General features: G+C 42.4%; 1 protein-coding gene across 3 annotated transcripts in view; it reads right to left on the bottom strand.

Moving 5' to 3' along the window:
- The window catches only part of cntln (centlein, centrosomal protein), an 83,240-nt gene that overhangs the window by 46,911 nt on the left and 17,234 nt on the right, over positions 1–19,095 (bottom strand). For all 3 annotated transcript variants that reach the window (XR_004613813.1, XM_034584982.1, XM_034584974.1), the window contains exons 10-13: positions 12,716–12,853; positions 7,974–8,093; positions 4,624–4,745; positions 812–928 (exon numbers count right to left, since the gene is read on the bottom strand). Coding sequence is in view for 2 of the 3 variants with exons in the window: in XM_034584982.1 (XP_034440873.1) it covers positions 812–928; positions 4,624–4,745; positions 7,974–8,093; positions 12,716–12,853 (497 nt within the window). In the remaining variant the exon portion in view is untranslated. The remainder of the gene's footprint in view (positions 1–811; positions 929–4,623; positions 4,746–7,973; positions 8,094–12,715; positions 12,854–19,095) is intronic.

Genomic DNA, 19,095 nt, shown 5'->3' with positions numbered 1-19,095 from the left:
TTGTGTAGTATCATACTAGGTCAGTGTTAGTGGTACTGTAACAGGGGGCTTCTTTAGATCAAACAAGACAATGGCTACACTACACCCAGAGACAGACGAAAAGATGCAGACAGGAGGACAGAGAGAGACGGAAAGAGTGGAAAAACTATAAGCAACAAAGAAAGAAATAATGCACCTCTTGCGTAAAAGTCATACTGTCATTAAAACAGACACTCAGGTCACAGTTTACAGACCGAGTATGTAAAGTATCTTATTGACACTCGCTTAATAACATCAGCAACAAGATTACAGTTTGGCCTAAATGTTCCATTAAAAATACAATTATTTCACAAAGACACAGCCAGGGATTCTGATAATGTGATTTTACTTCCTCCACTTTTATGTGTGAATTTTTTGGGCAGCCAATTTTACAAATGAGAACACAGTGTAACGATCTGGCTTTGGCCCCCGCTGGCTGGTAATGATGTGCAGGGCTAGGTGGATGCTGTGAAGCTGCGAAGGGCACACTCAAAATTTCAACACCCACAAACAAGAAGGGACACTGGGAGTATGTGAGTATTTGTGTGCATATGTAAGAGAAAGTTTTGAACAAATGGAATGGCCAGACCTATGTGGGCTTTTGCTTTCCTATCTCTTCCTGGCTGGAAGACCCCTACCCCTCTTCCCAACAATGTAGTGTATCCATTAATCATTTGGTGTTGTCTTACCTTCTTGTCAGCATTGTGTGTGTGTGTGTGGGTGTGCGTGTGTTTATACTCAAATTTCCAATGCAGGTAAAATCTGTGCTGGACTTGGGTGTCAGGTGACTTACTTTTCAGTGGAGAGTTTCCTGGTGAGGTTTTTCAGGTAGGTCAGTTCATTCCACACTGCATCACTGTTCTCTTGTCTGAGCTGCCACGGCTCGGCACGCTGCATTCTTCCACCGGGCCTGGACACAAACACAGGTTTGCGTAGCTGTCAATATAAGGCCTTTGCATTGACTTCCAATCACAGTCTCACCAAAACCTTATCCCTAACCTTAACCAGGACCTAAGAAATTACGTTTTTTAGGACCGGGGCTGTGGTTCCCATGAGGTTTACTAAGGTCCTAACAAGATCAGTGTTTATGCAAAATGCAAAATGTAGAGGCAAGCAAGTCCCACATATTGAACAGATAGCCACGCACACATACATGCATGCATGAAAAGCAAATATACTAACAAGGGGAAAATGGCTGGTACTGTACATTACCTTGCTCCCTCTGGTCAGTTCACTTGGGGTAACAAGACCCCTTAGTCCCACTCTCGTTTTGTTATTCAGCCATCTTTAGCAATATTCAAATGAACAGCCTTGACTTTGACATTTCAGTGGCAAATCATGTACACACGTATGCATGTTTGTTAAAGCCCAGGGCACTGCCTGTGTGGCAGGGCAGGGGACCATTCCCTGTGTGCCATGCAAATGTAAATAATGGCAAAAACACACTCACAAACGAGGTCATTCAAATGTCTACACCTCACTTATGAATACTTAATGACATTTTGTGCTCAGTAGCGGCCCCCTCCACTGGACTTCCCCTTCAACACACACACAAACACACAGAACATCCCTACAGCCCGAAACTGCATCCCTGCACACTACCCGACTCATCAATCAGTCTTTGCCCAACACATTCAATTCCAATTAGCCTTTCATTTGCAAACTAAAACAGCTTTTAGTGAGAAATCCACAGATTGCAAAACTAGCAGATGAGGAGCAAGTACCATTTTTGTCTCTCTCTCACTCTATCTCTCACACACGCACACACACTATAGTTTCTCATTTTCACTCAATCAATGAGGTAGAGGTGTGGAAATGGATTGTGAGGGTCACTGCTATTGCGAAGGGTTCCTTTTCCTGTGGTCATTATTGGCTATGTAGACGCCGCCATGCTACGCTAATACTAGTTAAACCCTAGTGCCTGGGATTTGGAGGCTACTGAGGAACGGCAAATGTTTTCATTTAATACTGCTAATGCCCCTGTGAGCAATTTGGAGCCCTTGAACTTATTCGTAGTGTATGTATGTGGGAGTATGTGTGTGTGTGTGTGTGCAATCTGTGAGCTTGGGTTCGTTTCCCAGAGTGCAAAGCTACTTAACGGATAATCTCACTGTATAGTCACAGAGATTGATACTTTTACTTATTCTACTGCAAGCACAGTGAATTCAGTCCGAACAATCTTAATACTGCCTGGAGCTGTAATCGTACGCGATAATTTACCCACAGCTCCGTTTGAATTCTCTCTGTGTGATTTTAAGTTGTGTAGTGTATCAACTGCATGTCTTATGAAAGGTGTATGAAGCTTTATTAAGTCACGGTAAAGCTTTATACATTTTAATTTGTTTACGGTGGGTCTAAAAGCTGTTGAACATGGAGCCATGAGAGAGCTATCTACTTTAGGCCTCAGTGCTTCCTTCCCTGCGGTATCCGAGTTTCCATTATTAAGCAGGAGGAAATAGAAAGAACTTTTCCACGCCGCTACGGCTAATTGCTCTGATTCAGGGGGAATCTGTTTATGGGCGCAACTTTGATCAGAGTACGGATGCTTTAATAACCTTTAATTTTATTTGCTCACCCCCATCATCCCCAGTCTGATTAAAAAACTTTTTCCCTTCTCTAATATAAATAAGAAGTTGGCTTTTTCCCCCTCCTTCATGCCATTTTGGGAAAATATGGTGGTAATGGTGAATGGCAGGGTAGTTTCACTGGGACTGGCCAACTGCACACCACCTGCATGCTGATGAGCCAAAGGAAGCTGTGCGTGCTTTGGGATTGGCTGGTAGTTCTATCCTGGGCGGAACTCATTATCACAAACACGGGTGACGTCACTCAACAGCTGGCCATCGCATACAGCAACATTGTTCAATACCTTATTCTGCTGATGAGAGAGGATTTATATGAAGGAAAACTGAAATCTAAATCGTACCTAAGAACGAGTTTAACAATAATTACAATTATTTATTGTATTATATATATATATATATATATACTCATGTATACATACAGTCATATAAATACATGTATATATATATATATATATATATATATTACAGACCTATGTCAGGTAAGGAGGAAGACGCAGACTGTTTTATCATTTTATCCTGCACACAAAGGGGGAACAAAAAACGACCCCCCGCATCTTTCCAAAAAGGCAACAACACAGCATGGAAGCTACAGGGAAATCCCTAACAAGCTCAAAATGCAATGAGACTCAACGCCTATCCCCACTGACTTGTTAGGGCCCTGATTTCCCAGCACTAATGGGAGTATTTAAGTCATTTTCTATTGTCTCTCATTCAGGCTGGCATTACCCCAGTGGGTTTAACAGCTATTTGAGGATGGGGCTTAATGCCAAATGAATGCCAGGATCATAACATTGAGTGACTGGCTGGTGCCATGGTGGGCTCTGACTGAAAAGGGCAGAGCTGCCTATTGCATCAATTTCATGTCAAATCAGTCATGAAATACAGATACTGAGACAACACACTGTAGATCTGGGTCCTCTTAGCTCTCGACTCATAACCACAGCCCGGATTGTCTTATTACAGAAACGTGCATGTTTTCTTCTTTGACAAAAGTACACCAACATTTCTTTGATAACCTGTTAAAATGTGTAACAGAGGCACATCTGGGGTGGACTCCCTGATTTTCCTCTCTGTACAGCTCTCTGTCTTTGTTCCCACTGTCTCAGACACATGCTGTTGAGCCGCGCTGAGCTGACATGAGCCGAGTCGAGCCCGGCGCTGAACACGCTCTCACACTCACTCCACTTTCACACGGGCTCACATTGCACTGCTGTTTTCTTTAATTAACCCTGAGAGAAAACAGCTGACGGGGTCAACACTTTGCTCCCGCGTGGCCACCAAACATATGCACCTTTAGCTACATTTTGAAATGCCCTCAAAGATGCTGTTAGAGAAAATAAAACACACTGAAAAAAGTGGGAAAAAGACTGGGGGAGACAATAGAAAGAAAAGGGCCCTCATACTAATGACTTTTTCCAGCATGTTTGTGTATAATCCTGTGATTTCTGGTGAAGATGACAGGTCGAAGCAGGAAATGGCCCTCCTCCTTCTTCTCCTCCTCCTCCTCCTCCCTCCTCCCTTCACAGGCCTTCTCAAACACCTTGCACCGCAGGACCAGACACCTCCAACCACTGGTTCTCACATCCTAATGAACACTAAGGGAGAAGAGACGCAGAAGAACACACACTCACTTGGCACAAAACAGCCCAAGTTGACCAGGCTTAAAAACCTCTGAGCTTTTCAAAGGCAAAGAGCGGAATTCCGCCTATTTTCCCCAAATCCAGCACTTAGGTCTTGTCAGACAACACGTGGGGAGCAATGAGGCCCTAAGACTATTCTGAGACTATTTGTGAGCGGTTTTAGGGGGTTGTATTATTTCTCAAGGGCTTCTAACATAAGGCATGGTGAGTTATGTGCTTTGAAATGTCTCTTGCACATTGCTGCTGCAAGAAACTTTATGTACGCAGGTCACATTTTCAGGATCTTCGGTGGGTTCACCAACAAGTCCATTGAGATGTATTTTGTGACGTATGTGTTGTGAGATGGGAGTTTGTTGCTAGAAATTAAACAGTGCACTCACAAGCCATGGGATTTTTCCATCTCTTTCAGCTGGTCTCTGATGCTCTTGTAGTTGGCTTGAATCAGACACAGACGTTCTCGTCGTTTATCGTGAGCCCTCCTCAGCTCTTCATTCTCCTCCATCTGTAAGGCACAGTGACAAGATTAGTTTTGTTTTTCAAAAGTCGTACACATCGAATGAAAGATAAGTTAAATGAAGAAGAGAGTCAGCTTCATGTATACTGGCACAGCAGTGTGGCAGTGAAACTATGGAAAGCCCCTCAATGTCCCTACATATTTAAACTTGTCTGCAGCTGAAACACCTCTGCCTGACAAAAACCAGCAGGTTCAGATCATTTTCTCCTCCCTCCTTGACAAGTGCTTCTACTCTCACTGGGCAACTGAGACATCATTAAAGGATGACATTAAAATGACGAGTCACAGAACACCAAGAAGGCACACATGCACGCGCACGCACACACACACACACACACTTGAGCCAGCAAAGAAACTCGCTCACTGGAGTAACCAACTGATGACCAGCATTTGTTGTGTTGGTGGGGGTTGTAGCAGAGGGTGTGCTGCTGCCACTGTTGTTGACAGCTATTAAAACACAGCGAGATTGGGCTCCTGCTTTAAAGAAGGAGTAAGAGAAGACAACATATAGATTTTTCTTGTCAGGGGCACCCCTCCTCCCCATCACACTGACCTTAACAGCGAGGGCGATGGAGAAAACACTTTCAACAGGCAGGACAAACAGAGGTGGAAGGAGAGCAAGGGAAGAGAGTGAGGCAGCTGAAGAAAATATAGGAGGGAAAAAAGAGAGAGAACAGTGAAATTATAAAGAGAAGAAAGTGAAAAAGCGCAGCAAAATGGAAAGTGAAAGGAAGAGCGCAGGACAGGTTTCTGCTTGAGTGGCCAGGGCTAGGGAGAGTTGTCGAGTGCTTTCTGAAGGGAAGGAGCTTGTTTACTGCTGATATGACACGGCTGCCCTGCAGAGAGGGAAATGCGAGCCCTCAGCCCTGTTATTATTAACAAGGACAAAGAGAACAGAGACAGCACACAAACAGGCACCGGACCCACAACGGGAGTGCGCACACTGATACATGTTCACACTGCCAATGTGACAAGTATGGATTTTCCCTAGTGCAGATTATTCACAGAGGACATCTGCAAGACATCCTCGGCCCCTTCAAGCAGCCCCCAACCTCTCAAAAAGAAGGCTCTAATGAAAGGGGCCAGTCCGGGGCAGTGTTAACTGGTGGTGCTAGGAGCTGGGGGAGGACAAGGAAGAGTTCGGGCTGACTGATGGAGGGGCTGGATGGAGCAAGTGGCAGGGCATTAGCCACATCATGGCTTCCCAGGCCCCTTATAGATCTTCCCCTGGGCAGCTCAGCTCTGGTCATCAGGCCACAGACCCTTGCCCACAGATCAATACACCCCCCTACTCAGCCAGCATACACATCTGTGGACGTTCTCAAGCTGAAAAATAATTACACAGCAACAGCTACTGTTTACTTGAAAGTGTGCGGAAGGGGGGGGGGGGGAGAGGCCATTATTATGAGAATTGTTTGTTTGTCTGTCTGCTGCTTGCTGCTGAGGTCAACGTGTCAATGGTTGGTGTACCCAATTTGAAAGGCATTCTATTGGAAAGAATTGGATTGGATCAAGTGAAGAACAATGGACTGGACAGAGTGAAATACTGTACTGCAAGTGGCTGGAGGTGAGGTCTTAACTGCAGCTGGTGGAGGGCATGCTGCTCAATGCCAGATCCAAGCAAAAGGCATAACCCCCAAATAATACTCTGAACTAATGCCCTTGTTAATGTGGTCAAAGATGTGAGTTGGCAATCAGGATTTCTCCTGTGCATACCTTTACTAAATGCCCCTCAACTGGCAGACACCTAAATGGCACCATTAACTAAGACAGTCAAGCGTGTCATCTGAATCTATTGAGCATTACCATCTGACTAGGTGTCTGCTAGTGATGTAATTCACACACTTCAGATCTGACAAGAAAATTATGCCTAATGTGTTCCTGGGACTATGTTCAAAGGATGATGACCTCTGCATAATCACTCCCTCAGTGGTCAGTCTAAAAATGGAAAGGATAAAGACTGGCAACAAGCTTTAGGGGGAAGACCGAACAAAATAAGACAATGGCCGTGAAAAACATAATCTAAAGACATAAAATAAGAGAGAGAAGGTCACATTTTGAGACCTTAATAGAAACATTGGAGGAGAAAGGACAAATTGGTGTATTTTTCTTGCAGGGAGTGTGAGAGAGAAAACAAAAACACATGGACAGACGTCATAGAGCATGTGAAGGTTAAAAGGCTAATAAAGATTATTCGTTTAAGGTATAAAAAAAAAGAGGACCTGCTGCATCCATTTTCACCGGAATAGCTCGTCTCCTGCTGCTTCACTGCCTACGCACTCTGTTTGTGTGTGTGTGTGTGTGTGTGTGTGTGTGTGTGTATGAATCTTTTTGTTAACCTTGTTGGAACCAACGACAACTCATGGGGACCAAAGACTGGTCCTGATGAGTTAGGGTTAGAGGTAAGGTGTGAATGGAGGTAAGGTGAAGGTTAGGGTTACATATAAATTGGTTATGGGGTAGGGTTTGTGTTAGGATGGCAACCTTGAACAGAGGTCAATGTCCAAACAGTGATAACTGTGCAAACATGTCTTCTATGGTTGTGTGGACAAATTTAGGGTTGACGCCATTGTCAGGACATTTTGACATTTAAGTCTATCCTCACAAATACTGTTTAAGGGTTTGAACTTGGTTTTACGGTTATGTTTAGAATTGAGTTTAGGTCAGGGTTAAGTATTTAGGTTTAGTGGTTAAGGTAAGGGGCTTGCGAATTCACTGTCAATGAGTCTCCTCATAACTACAGAAAGACTTGTGTGTGTGTGTGTGTGTTTGTGAGTATAAGACACTGTAAAGGAAGGTCACGGAGGAGGCAGTGACAGCAGTAGAGGAATTGAGCCCTTTGGAGACCACGACTGTTGAAGTGCTGCAGACTGATTACAACCCAGCCGTTGATAGCAGCAATCATATGTGAGATAGTGGCCACAGGAATAAGCGGCTCCATTAGACCCATATGCTGCTCCAAACTATCAGCTTATCAGCTGGACACTGCTGTGCCATTCAGCAAACTATATCTTTGAGTATTTCAAATTCAATGGCAGTCACCAGCCACTGGCATGTATGGAAAACTGAGAGAGAAGATCGAGACAGAAAAGGCAAAGAAGCTGATTTGGGCTGAATGAAATTAAAGACATTAACCTCAAAGAAGAGTGAGGGATAAACAGATTAATGTAGACAAAAGAAAAGGAGAGGAATTAATCTATTTTAGCAACTAGTTACCTTCAGTTGCAGCAGCTCCTCAAGGTCTTGAACCCTGTGTTCTGCTCTTCCTCTCCTCCCACTATCCAAGTCAGCACTGCTGGCTGGGGACAGAGACCTGGACCGCTGCACAGGTGCACTCTGGGACAGGTGAGCAAAGGAGCAGTTGGGTGAGAACTTGTGCACACAACAATTACCTTCAGTAGAAACCATGAGTGAATGCCAATAATGGAGTAACCAGTTCATTCCCTTTCCCCCTCACCTTGAGGAAAACATGCACATTGCCTTCTTCAGTACACACATATGCACATTCAAACAAACATGCTACCAGAGGAATAAAGCAAGCTGGAGCAGCAGTCTGCAGAAGCTGAAAGGGGGAGGCTAACTTTGTGTGTGTGTGTGTGTGTGTGTGTGTGTTAGTGTGTGTGCGCGCTTGGGAGCGGGAGTTGCAAGCTGAGAGCTGCAAAGGTTTCTCCCTGCGACTGGCTAATGAGTATGTTCATTTCCATTTACATTGTTTCTTTGACAATAATGATGTCCCATTAGGGGAGACTAAAGGGGCTATAGATTCCAGAATGTGCTGGGCTTCATTACAAGAGGTGGGCAGGGAGGCCGCTCTAATTGCTCTACTAGGGGCCTCCAGGTTACACTTGATAGGACAACTGGAAGAGGTGCCGATTAGGAGGGGGGAGTGCAGTTTGCTAGCCAGCCTCTTCGGTGGAAATAAGTCGAGAAGTGCTGGGACCACGCTGTAGAAAAGCAGTGGGAACAATATGCTAGTGGAATATGAATATGAGAGGATGGGAGGCCCCCTGTGGTGCCAGGCAGGGCTGACCAGATGGCAGGCTAAAATATGCAATATGACTAAATACACAGCAGTCCTTGGGCAGGAGCGAAAGAGGAGTCCAGGAGGAGGAGGTGTAGGGAAAAAGTTTACGATAGGATGGTCGATCAATACTAGCCCCTCCCTTTAAAAGTGTGTTCTGGTGGCTATTATAATATTTGTTGTCTATTAAAGTTATAAAACTACAGACTTCCGTACTGCTTGATTTGACAACAACTGTGGTTGCTGGAGGTAATGGCAAGTGTATTTTAATAATACAGGTCCCAGTGCTCCATGTATCTGGCAGAAATCATGTCTAGAGGGCCTACTGTCGACGCGCATGCGTACAAATGAATTCTAACACAATAAAACTGAACTCACGATCAAGTATTGTTATAAAATGGTGACGTGAAACGCATACAGGTAACTGCTAAATCCTGCAGAGCAAAACAAGAGTAACGATGAAAATGCTGTACATTTAATAGCAAAGGCAGAACATTTTTACATTCCAAAAATATTAGAACTGTAAGAACATATTTATGTCATTAATGACAACAGTCTAGTTTTATCACTACAACCTGCATATTTGTAAAAATCATTTGTACAAAAACTGACATGTTCCTGTGTTTGGGAATGTGCCCTGGGGCTACAGTTGACTCCAGTGACCTGATGTGCCCAGTTCTGCTTTCACGCCTGCGTGTGTGCCAACCATGTGTTCTAACTCAGCCTTAATGACTCTATGTAACTAATTAGCAGATTGATCTGCATATTCCTGAAGAGTGTAAGGCCAACTGGCTTAGCTTGTGTGTACATGGGGGAAGCACAGGGGCCAAAAAGGGAATCCAAAGCAAATCAATGTCCAGGAATTAAAGTAAAGATGACCAACTATGAAGTATGACTTATTGAAGAAGTTCTAAATAGGTTTTCCAGGTAGAAAAACATTTAGTGGAGATTATTGTTACTCAATAATGAGCTGAATATGCTTAAATCACGCCTCCTATCTAGGTGAGAACCAGAGCAGAGAAACTGTGTGTGTTTGTCTGAAGGGGTACAGGCGAAGATGACATGGTGACACTGACAAATGATGGAGATTTGCTGCAGATGTTCTCTCTGGTCCAGTTGCACGGCTGTGTGCAGTCCAGAAAGCACATGAGTGCCTTCTGTTTGTGTGGGAAGCTCTATGTTGTGACATTGTTGGTAATGTTCCACGAAACAGGCCCGAAAGATAAAAAGCAGAGAACAAAAGGCAAAGAGAGATGTGCCCGCTGTCTACCTCAGCTCGGCAGCTGGTTGGCGGCCATGACCTGACCTGTGCATCACACCCTGTAATGACTCTGTAAACATGACAGTGCAATGCAGATGGAGGAGCAGAGGGCAGTGATGGGAGAGGCCGGTATCTAAACAGAGTCTGTATGTATGCCAGAGTAAAACTCTTATTTACTGAGGGGTCAGTGTCACTGGTTGTGCAGCAAAGAAGAAACATTTCTTCGACTGCCTCCCTCCTCCCTTCACCTCTCCTCCACCCTCTCTCCCTCCATCTCCCAGAGAGAGAGGGGTCACTGTCATCAATGGGCCTCTTTATGATTGCAGGAGCGTGTCATGTGTGTGTCTGGAGCTCTCAAAGCTGAACTTGTTCGGGTTCTCAGACGAAGAGGAATGTTGTACACATGCACACAGGACAAGAAGGATACATACCTATTGTAGATAGACAAACATAGACTGACACACACACACTAGCTCACACAAAGCAAATGTGTTGCACATACAAAAATGTTAAAAGGAGCAAAAGAATTCTAAAGACCAACAGATACAGATACAGATACTTTAAAGAGCCAGTAACCTGAGAACTGAATGTTCTAGGTAAAAAAACGAGGTACAAACAAACAAGGTCTTGATTCGATTTCAGATTCGATATCGATTCAGTTCAGGATATTTCATTGTCCTATACCAAATTTGACTGGATATGAAATAAATTCTGAGAGAACTAAAGCTGTAAACTGAAGAAAACCTCTAACTTGGTAATTTTAGATGAAATGAGGAAGCGGCCGAGGAAAGTTTTTAGTCGCACTTCACAGATTTTGGTCGCACTCTGGAGCCCTGATTTATAGACTTAACTTTCCATGAATCATTTATAGATGAATTAACTTTTATTAATTCTTTGAAATCAGGTTTCCCAGTTCAAAGTGAACTTTCGTCACTCGAATCCAGAGACATTCGTTTAATGACAAAAACACAGCACCTGATTAACACCTCCAGTGTGTAACAAACTCCGAGTCGTGCACCACTGTGACTGCTCGTCACCTCAGCCAATAATCACATCACTTAAGGGCACTTACTGAAAGAGCTGCAAATTGTGCCCTAGGTGGCAGCAATAGGAAGCACAGAGGGCTCGTTTCATCAGCTTTTGACCTTGCAGTTTGGTATTATTGTTTGAATAGAGTGTAATGAAGCGCAGCAGGTTTATGGCTTCTTTGGAGCATCATCATACTTGGACATCGAGAAGCTAACAGCGACAACTGCTCAAAACTTTCACGTGTTTCTATGACAGCAAGTTTCGACTTGACGTTGTTAAAGGTAAACGTTAGTGTGCATATAGGGAAAAGTTGGTAAATGAAGTGACAAAGGCACTAAGTTAGCAACACTTACTGTAAACACCCCCTTGGTGACATACTGTAGCAGAAGCTGTTCACACCAATTTGTTTGGGGAGATCAACAGCCAATGAGGTAGATATATAGGATATATTACTACATGTCAGCCGGATATATAAAAATGTGCAATTTTGATTAAATCTCTGTGGGCTCTACTCTGGCCAAGCTCCTGCCATATGATCATGCGGCAGCATAAAATTGTAATTTGTAAATGTAAAGTACGTATGCAACAGATGTGTGTGTGGTCAGGGGGGGAAAACTACAATATCACATCTAGTGAAGCCTGTCAAGATGGGACAGGGACGTACTCATTTAAAGACTTTTCACTAAAACAGTGCACCATGCTGAGCACAAGTAATGAGAAGAAGGATGAGTGAGCCTCCTCATTTTATATGCACAGTAAGGGTGATGAAAAAGTTCAAAATGCTGAATTCCAGAAAAGTGACTGTACTGGTGTCTTAGTTTCTTAGACCTTTGAGATCAAGTTAAGTTTAGTTTCCACTTGAAAAGGACAACACAGGCACTCTGCATTAAAGACACTGGTTTACACTTTTATAAATCCCATTATGATTAATGTTATTATTCAGTGCAATAAGGTATGAAAAATGTATTACATATAAATCAATTACAATCCCACTGTGAGGTAAAACTATCGACACCAGAAAAAATGTGTTATCAACAGCCAGATTGTGTATATGTGCGTGTCCTAAGGCAAACATAGCAGTGCCTACAAGAAAGGGAATCACATCAATTTAAATTAATACAATTTATCTATTTCTATGCATTCGTTTTTATATTCTGTAAAAAATAATTACATCACATATATAAACGGCCTAATAGAAGCACGTCTACTGGAGCTATAATGAGGACAGTGCTATTAATCAAACAATGTGTCTTCAGGCCAGTTTTACAGTGAGTGAGGCCATCTAGAAACTAACCTGCCAAACTTATGAGTGGAATACTGAGAAGATCAAAAGCTTCTTTTTTGTTCATAATGTACTGCTGAAGCGGTAAATTAGCCAGTGCCTGAGCCCAAGGCATGCGTGAAACCAGCAGCACACGCCGGCCTGGTCACAGTATGAGGGGCATGTGTGTGTATTGTGGAGTTCAGGACAAAGGTTGGCAAAGCCAGGGTCTGATATATCACATGATTCTCTACAGATCATTTCCTTCATAGCCCCTCTTTGTAGCTTTGATCTAATCGTAGCAAAGTAGTAATGGATAAGCGTGGGCATGTTAGCCCCACATGCTGTCTTTGACATAATTAGTAGTTGTGTGTGCGCTAATCTACCTGATGTCTTTTTAGGGAGCTGGTGGATCTGCGTTGTAGGCTCTTGTCCTCTGGCCTGGGATCTGCGCCTCGGTTGGAGCTCTGGTCAGAGGGGCTACGCCTCTGAGCTACGGCATGAGCCTGCTCTGACACCACTGCCTGTAAGGAGGGAAAAACAAAAAGATGTGAGAACAAAAGAAAGGGAGAGTGTCGCAACAATGACTGAATCCAAAGTTACAGTAAGCACATGCAAGACAACTAGCTGCATTGACAACAACATGTATACAAGTTGCATGTCTTAACATGTGAGAATGACTGAACAGTAATTTGAAGCTTTGTTTAGCTCAGACTCAAGAGAATAAAGTTTTCATTTGGTTTAGGACTTAATAGTAAGTAATGATACATCCTTGTGACATGTCAAAATATCTTTGACTGGTGTTTACCCAATGAAGAAGAGTTATAAACTGGTTGTGGACCATCATACAAAACCAAATACGCAGGAAGCAAAATAGAAGAAATGTACTCACTTAAAATACTTATTAAATAAGTGTGTGGAACACAATGTATGGGTAAATTAAATTATTCTTAATATTGCCAAACCTAAGAAAGAATACTGATAATTCGGATAAAATTGTTCAAATACAAATTGTGGTTAGGCGAGGTGAAGTTAACACAATTTTCTTTTTTTTCAATCTATTATATAAAACAAAACAGGAATTATAATTTTTGTGAAATCAAAGAAAAAGCCAAGTTTTTTCTGTTGTATGATTACAAATGATAGTATACATGGTGTAATCTATAGGAGAGGCAGAGAGATTGTTTGCACTGATACAATCTTAATGGTCCATAATACAATGTTGTGAGCTCTGGACCAATGCAACAAAAGAATCTACAGTGTCAAAGTGTTTGGTTGAGCGGAGGGCACCTTGCATACTGGATGTCTAAGTTACATTTCCTTAAACTGAAGTCAACAAACAGATGTGTCTTGTAGAGGTGGGGCAGCACATCTACCACCAACAACATTGTGGGTTAGTGTGTTGTGTGTTATCATGGCCCGTCTATTTATAAGTGTCTATTAGCAGGGTCTTGCAGCATCTGCACACCTCAGCACACAGCAGGGACAACCCGAAACGAACTGAAGAGGACCAGGGATACAGCAGAGGGCCCACACAGGGAGAAGCACGTGCTGATGTACACATTCTTATAATAAATCCCTGCAAGTATGGATTTTGTAATGTCCATGTCACCCATATGTGACATTCAATCTTTACACTTGAACAGTTCCTTCATGATGTTTGCACGGACTTGGTCGTTTTAAGGGACAGGGTATGTTTAGCTTTAGAGACGCATTCACTCAAAAGTAAGATGACACATTTTATGTTAAACTTATTTAATGTCTCTATCTTGATGTTAACACGCACCCACACACGTCTTGACTCCATCACCTCACTGCACATTTACACCTTTCTTTTCTTAAATCCTTGATATAAAGGTGTGAAACACTTGGAGATAAAAAAAAACAACCTCACCTGCTGCTATCAAGTGCGTTTCTACCCAACACATCAAATTGAAGCCTTTTGACAAATAGAGGCATTCACAACTGTGCTGTACCGGGAGGCCAGGTAGTGAGGAAAACCGCACAGGATGTCATCACCTTTTTTCCAACAAGTTCTGATTGCATTATCAGAAACCTGGCATCTGGGCGTGACCTTGTTAACTGCCAGGGTAATCAACTTTAACCAAAGGGGAGGAGAGGGGATGATAAATTATTAGTGAGGAAGATTTTGTTCATGTTTTATTAAATTGGCCTGTCAAACGGGGTTGGTCAAATTATCTGGGGCCTCGTTTATTGGAGGCCGGCCATATTGGCGCATCTGTTACAATTATTTATAATTTCCAGGCAGTCAGGAGGACGGGCTGGGTTTTTCGGCATCAGCCACATAAAGCAATTTAGAAATTAACCGAAGTGGGAGTGTCTGAGTTATTTTTCTCTCACAATCTCTCTCATCCCCATCCTAAATTTTCATCCAGCAAAAAAACAGGAAAACTGCAGAAAAGGTGTAAAAGGGAAACCATAAACATATTACAAGCAGCTTGGTAAATGCAACAGACAGGGAGAGCGCGTGAGATTGAAAGAGAAGAAAAGAGCATGCGGGTGCTGTGAAAAAAGAGCAAGAGATAGGGGGGGGGGGGAGCTGGGGGAGGGAAGGAGGGGGAAAAAAAGAGAAAAACCAGTCTTGGTAATTACTGAACACGATTAGGTTCTTGGGGGAACTTGTCTGGCACTCGCGGCCCTTGCTGGTGAGGATGCGGCAGGCAGGACCATATGGAGCGAGGCTGGTGATTGTGCTCCCTGAAGCTCGTGACCCGTCTGCTGCCGAGCCCTTGAGCTGAATGTGAAATGAGACTTGCCAGGCCTAATGTTCTACACATGCACCATTTATGCCACAAAACAAATCTGATCACTGTTAATTATGGAGCAGCTATAATCAGGAGGGGCCCCTCAAACACACACACACACACCAAAATACATACTTACACAATCACATTTGCACACATCTGCAGAGGGACAGGGTTTGTGAAAGTGATCTGATAGGCTTGAGAAGTGAGGAGGTGCACCCCCCCCTCCAACAGGCCAAGTGCACTTTGTATTCAAGATGATGATTCTTCAAAAAATGTGTGTGCATATATGTATGAGCGTGTGTGTTAACTGGTAGCGCAGTGGAGAGGGACTTCATAGAAGGACAGTGCAAAGGGAGTAGGATGCAGAGTATGTGCATGTGCGTGCGCGCGCGTGTGTGTGTGAGCCCTGCGTCCTCCCACACAGTCTGTTTGACCCGGGTGTGTGTGCTTGAACGAGTGAGTGCATGTATCTGCAGCGGCACATGGCTGTGCTTCATTAATGAGGCGAGCTGCACTACGCAGAGGTTCTCATCTAATGAGAGCAGTTGAGCTGGTAAAACACACCACTGGAGTCCATGTCATTAGTATGTTCCTGGCCCTGGACATGGCCCGGGTCCAAATACACACACTCACACACAAACTAATGTTGACAACACTATTTACTAATAACACACACACACACACACACACACACACACACACACACACACACACACACACACACACACACACACACACACACACACACACACACACACACACACACACACACACACACACACACACACACACACACACACACACACACACACACATACATATGTATAGATGATAGAAAGTAAAGTAAAATGTAAAGATGAGTGGATGACAAAAGTAGCATTTTTTATTTGACAAAATTTGACTCTTCATTTTCAAGCATTTTTTTTATTCATTTATAACGTATAATGTTTTCAAATAATGAGGTTTACTGATGTACCTGAGGTGAAGAGGTGTATTTAAATGCAAGCAGCAGGTTGCGAGGCATTTTAACATGCTTTTAGAGAGGTCCTGACAGTCGAGCTGACGGAGAGGCATTCCCGATGGAAACACAAATGTTCAGAGTCAAAATAAGATCGAAGAGAAAACAGCTCAGAAATATCTGATAAAAGCTTTTCATAAATGTTGTTGTGAATAATAGCGGAGAAGACTTTAAGTACACGCACAGGAAATATTATATACATGCTTCTTTCTACTTATATTTCCTTTATCCTTCTGCCATTCAAAGGTCACAGCCACTAAAAAGTTGAGCTTTTAAAAAAAACTAACAAGAGGAAACTTTGTCTGTTTGCTTATTTGAAAATTAATTTCCGTTTTCCTTTGCAGCATTATGGTGTCCTCGTTTTCACTTGACGGTTGATATTAATGATGATGATGATCAAAAGAAACGTCTCACCTAAGCCAAATGTGACCCGGCAAAACGGTGGGTGTATTTGTGCACTTTAATTATACATCTAAAAGTGTTTATGTTGGTAACATAAATAACAAGGGAGAAGCTGAAACCATCTCAACAAGCTGAGGGAGATGCACAAAAAAAGGCTTCAATCAATTTACTTAAAAAAAAAAAGCTTGGTCCTCTGGGGAAATGTTGCTTTTGTGCTTCAGGTAATAATCGTTTGAAGAACTTTTATTTGTAATAAAGATTGTGTGCATCATATGCTACAAATTTCAATTTAATGTTATTTTCAAAGTAAGGTGATGATACATGTGTACAATTCTTTAGGGAGCAGCACAGTGGGGTAGCTGGGCATAGTAAGAGGTCATAGTGAGAGTGAGAGTAATTGATCGTGTGAAAATAAGTCACCTTCAAAGAAGAGATACCGCACAGATGTTACTTACAACATTATTGTCTCTTTTCTAATCAAGAGTCCTTGTAAGTCATGAAAGTGTCACAGTGAGTCAGAACAAAAAATAATATAAACCCTGTGCCTAAAGCAGCAAAATGGAATGAAGCCATCATTACATAATGTCGAAATCTCTGCTGTGATAAAACAAACTATTATAGATTAAGTTTCAGTAAACATTTAAGAGACAAAGTGGCGTCTTTCACAGAAATTTGTATTAAACTTTTCTGGAGAGAACAAACAAGCCTAATTTTCCCTTTCCAGTGATGATGAGAAAGTAACCGGGGCTTTGAATGACTGCCCACACAATTAACAACTTACCACTCATTTACAGTGGTGAAGCTTCCAGAAAGCCTGAGGTCAGCTACGGTTTCTAATGTTGGTCTTTAATCACAGCACAGCTCTGACAGTAGCCAAACACCCAACTATTAGAAATACAATCATGCAGTTAGGGAAAGAGTCATAAATGATTAAATGAGCAGTCGAGGTTGTGTTTTTTTGTCCACTAATGAGGGATCTTCCCTGCCTATAAAGTGTAATGTCACCACCCAACCTGGCAACCCAAACCTCTCAAACCTGGCAGTTTGTTCAGACTGTATCACATGCTGTTTAGTGCAAACACACACAGACAAAGTTGTTAGAGTTGTTGGCATAACGTTTAGAATTTAAAAAAGACGGTGAGCATTTCCATTTTAAATTAAATTTTATACACTAAATGATGAATCATAAAAATAATCAGCAGTTTAAATCAATAATATAAAATGACTATTAATTAAGACCTACATGTGATTATGTTTTTCCGTGGTCAGTAATCAGCTACTGGCTCTACTATCACTTTTTTGCACAACTGGACAGTTTAAAAAAAAACATATTCTTGTTTGATTTTTTAAGTTTATATATATATATATATATACACATACACTTATATTTTTAAGACTAAATCTTTTTTTTATGTTTATATATGTGTGCTGCTTTTCTTTAGATGCCTAAATTTCCCTCAGGGTCAATTAAGTATTTATCTTCACTATCTATTTATCTATTTATCTATTCATCTAAAAAACAAACCAACATCAATTTCTGAATTTAATGTAGACTGTGAGGTTGTGAGGTTTGTTGATACAGGAGGTAAGAGACTGCAAAAAATATATATATAACCCCACACACAGCATTGTTCATTTTAACAGGCAGGAAGAACAGTTCGGTTCACCAACATTGTTCATGTATGTTAAAGCCGTTGTAAGGTCTCATTAAGCTTCCTGTAAAGAATTAACTTGGCATGAGACAGGAGAGAACCGACATTCAATCTTTGTGCACAGCATGAAGTATACACACAATGGGTGTTATTCCTCTCACCCACCCTCCACTTTTATTCCCCCCTCCAAACCACTGCGGGAGGGGTGTTCAAAGCCGTCGCTCTGGTCTATATTCAAATGAGCGCTGCGTCTCTCCCCTGTGCTCCCGTAGCGATCAGCACTTTGATCACCTCCAATGGTAACTTCCACCAAAACATTTAAAATTAAAATCAAATCTGCCTTAACAACCTGAGCATTAGAATTTAACAGGTGTTCGGGAGGAAGTTGTTACAGAATTTGCGATTATGCGCTCGGAAACACACACCTTTAGTCAAACACACGCCCGTGCAGACACACGCGTACACACATACGCACAACCTGTCAGTGAAATTACAGAGTGGGAAACAGAAAGCCCTCCTGACTGAACGCTATACCTTGGGATACTTGATCTGTTCACTTTGATGTGGAAGAAAGTTAAAAGTTATAGAAACAAATCAGCCAGACAGCAGCTACATGTGTTCAGTAAACAAAGCTTAATATTCATTCTGATCACAGGATAAATAAATAATATTTTTGTAATTACATCTTAAGCTTGAAAATGTGTGAGCTATTTTTTATTCTGACCTGGCTGTGGAAGAGAGTGAAGGTGAAGTGCGCGCGCACACACACACACACACACACACACACACACACACACACACACACACACACACACACACACACACACACACACACACACACACACACACACACACACACACACACACACACACAATACACTACATGTATGCATGCATGCCCACTCTACACACACACATCGTCTCTA

This window comes from Hippoglossus hippoglossus, chromosome 1, assembly GCF_009819705.1.
Source record: "Hippoglossus hippoglossus isolate fHipHip1 chromosome 1, fHipHip1.pri, whole genome shotgun sequence".
NCBI classification, from domain to species: domain Eukaryota; kingdom Metazoa; phylum Chordata; class Actinopteri; order Pleuronectiformes; family Pleuronectidae; genus Hippoglossus; species Hippoglossus hippoglossus.
Note: the sequence above shows the minus strand (reverse complement) of the source record. Positions and strands in the feature narration are given on the sequence as shown.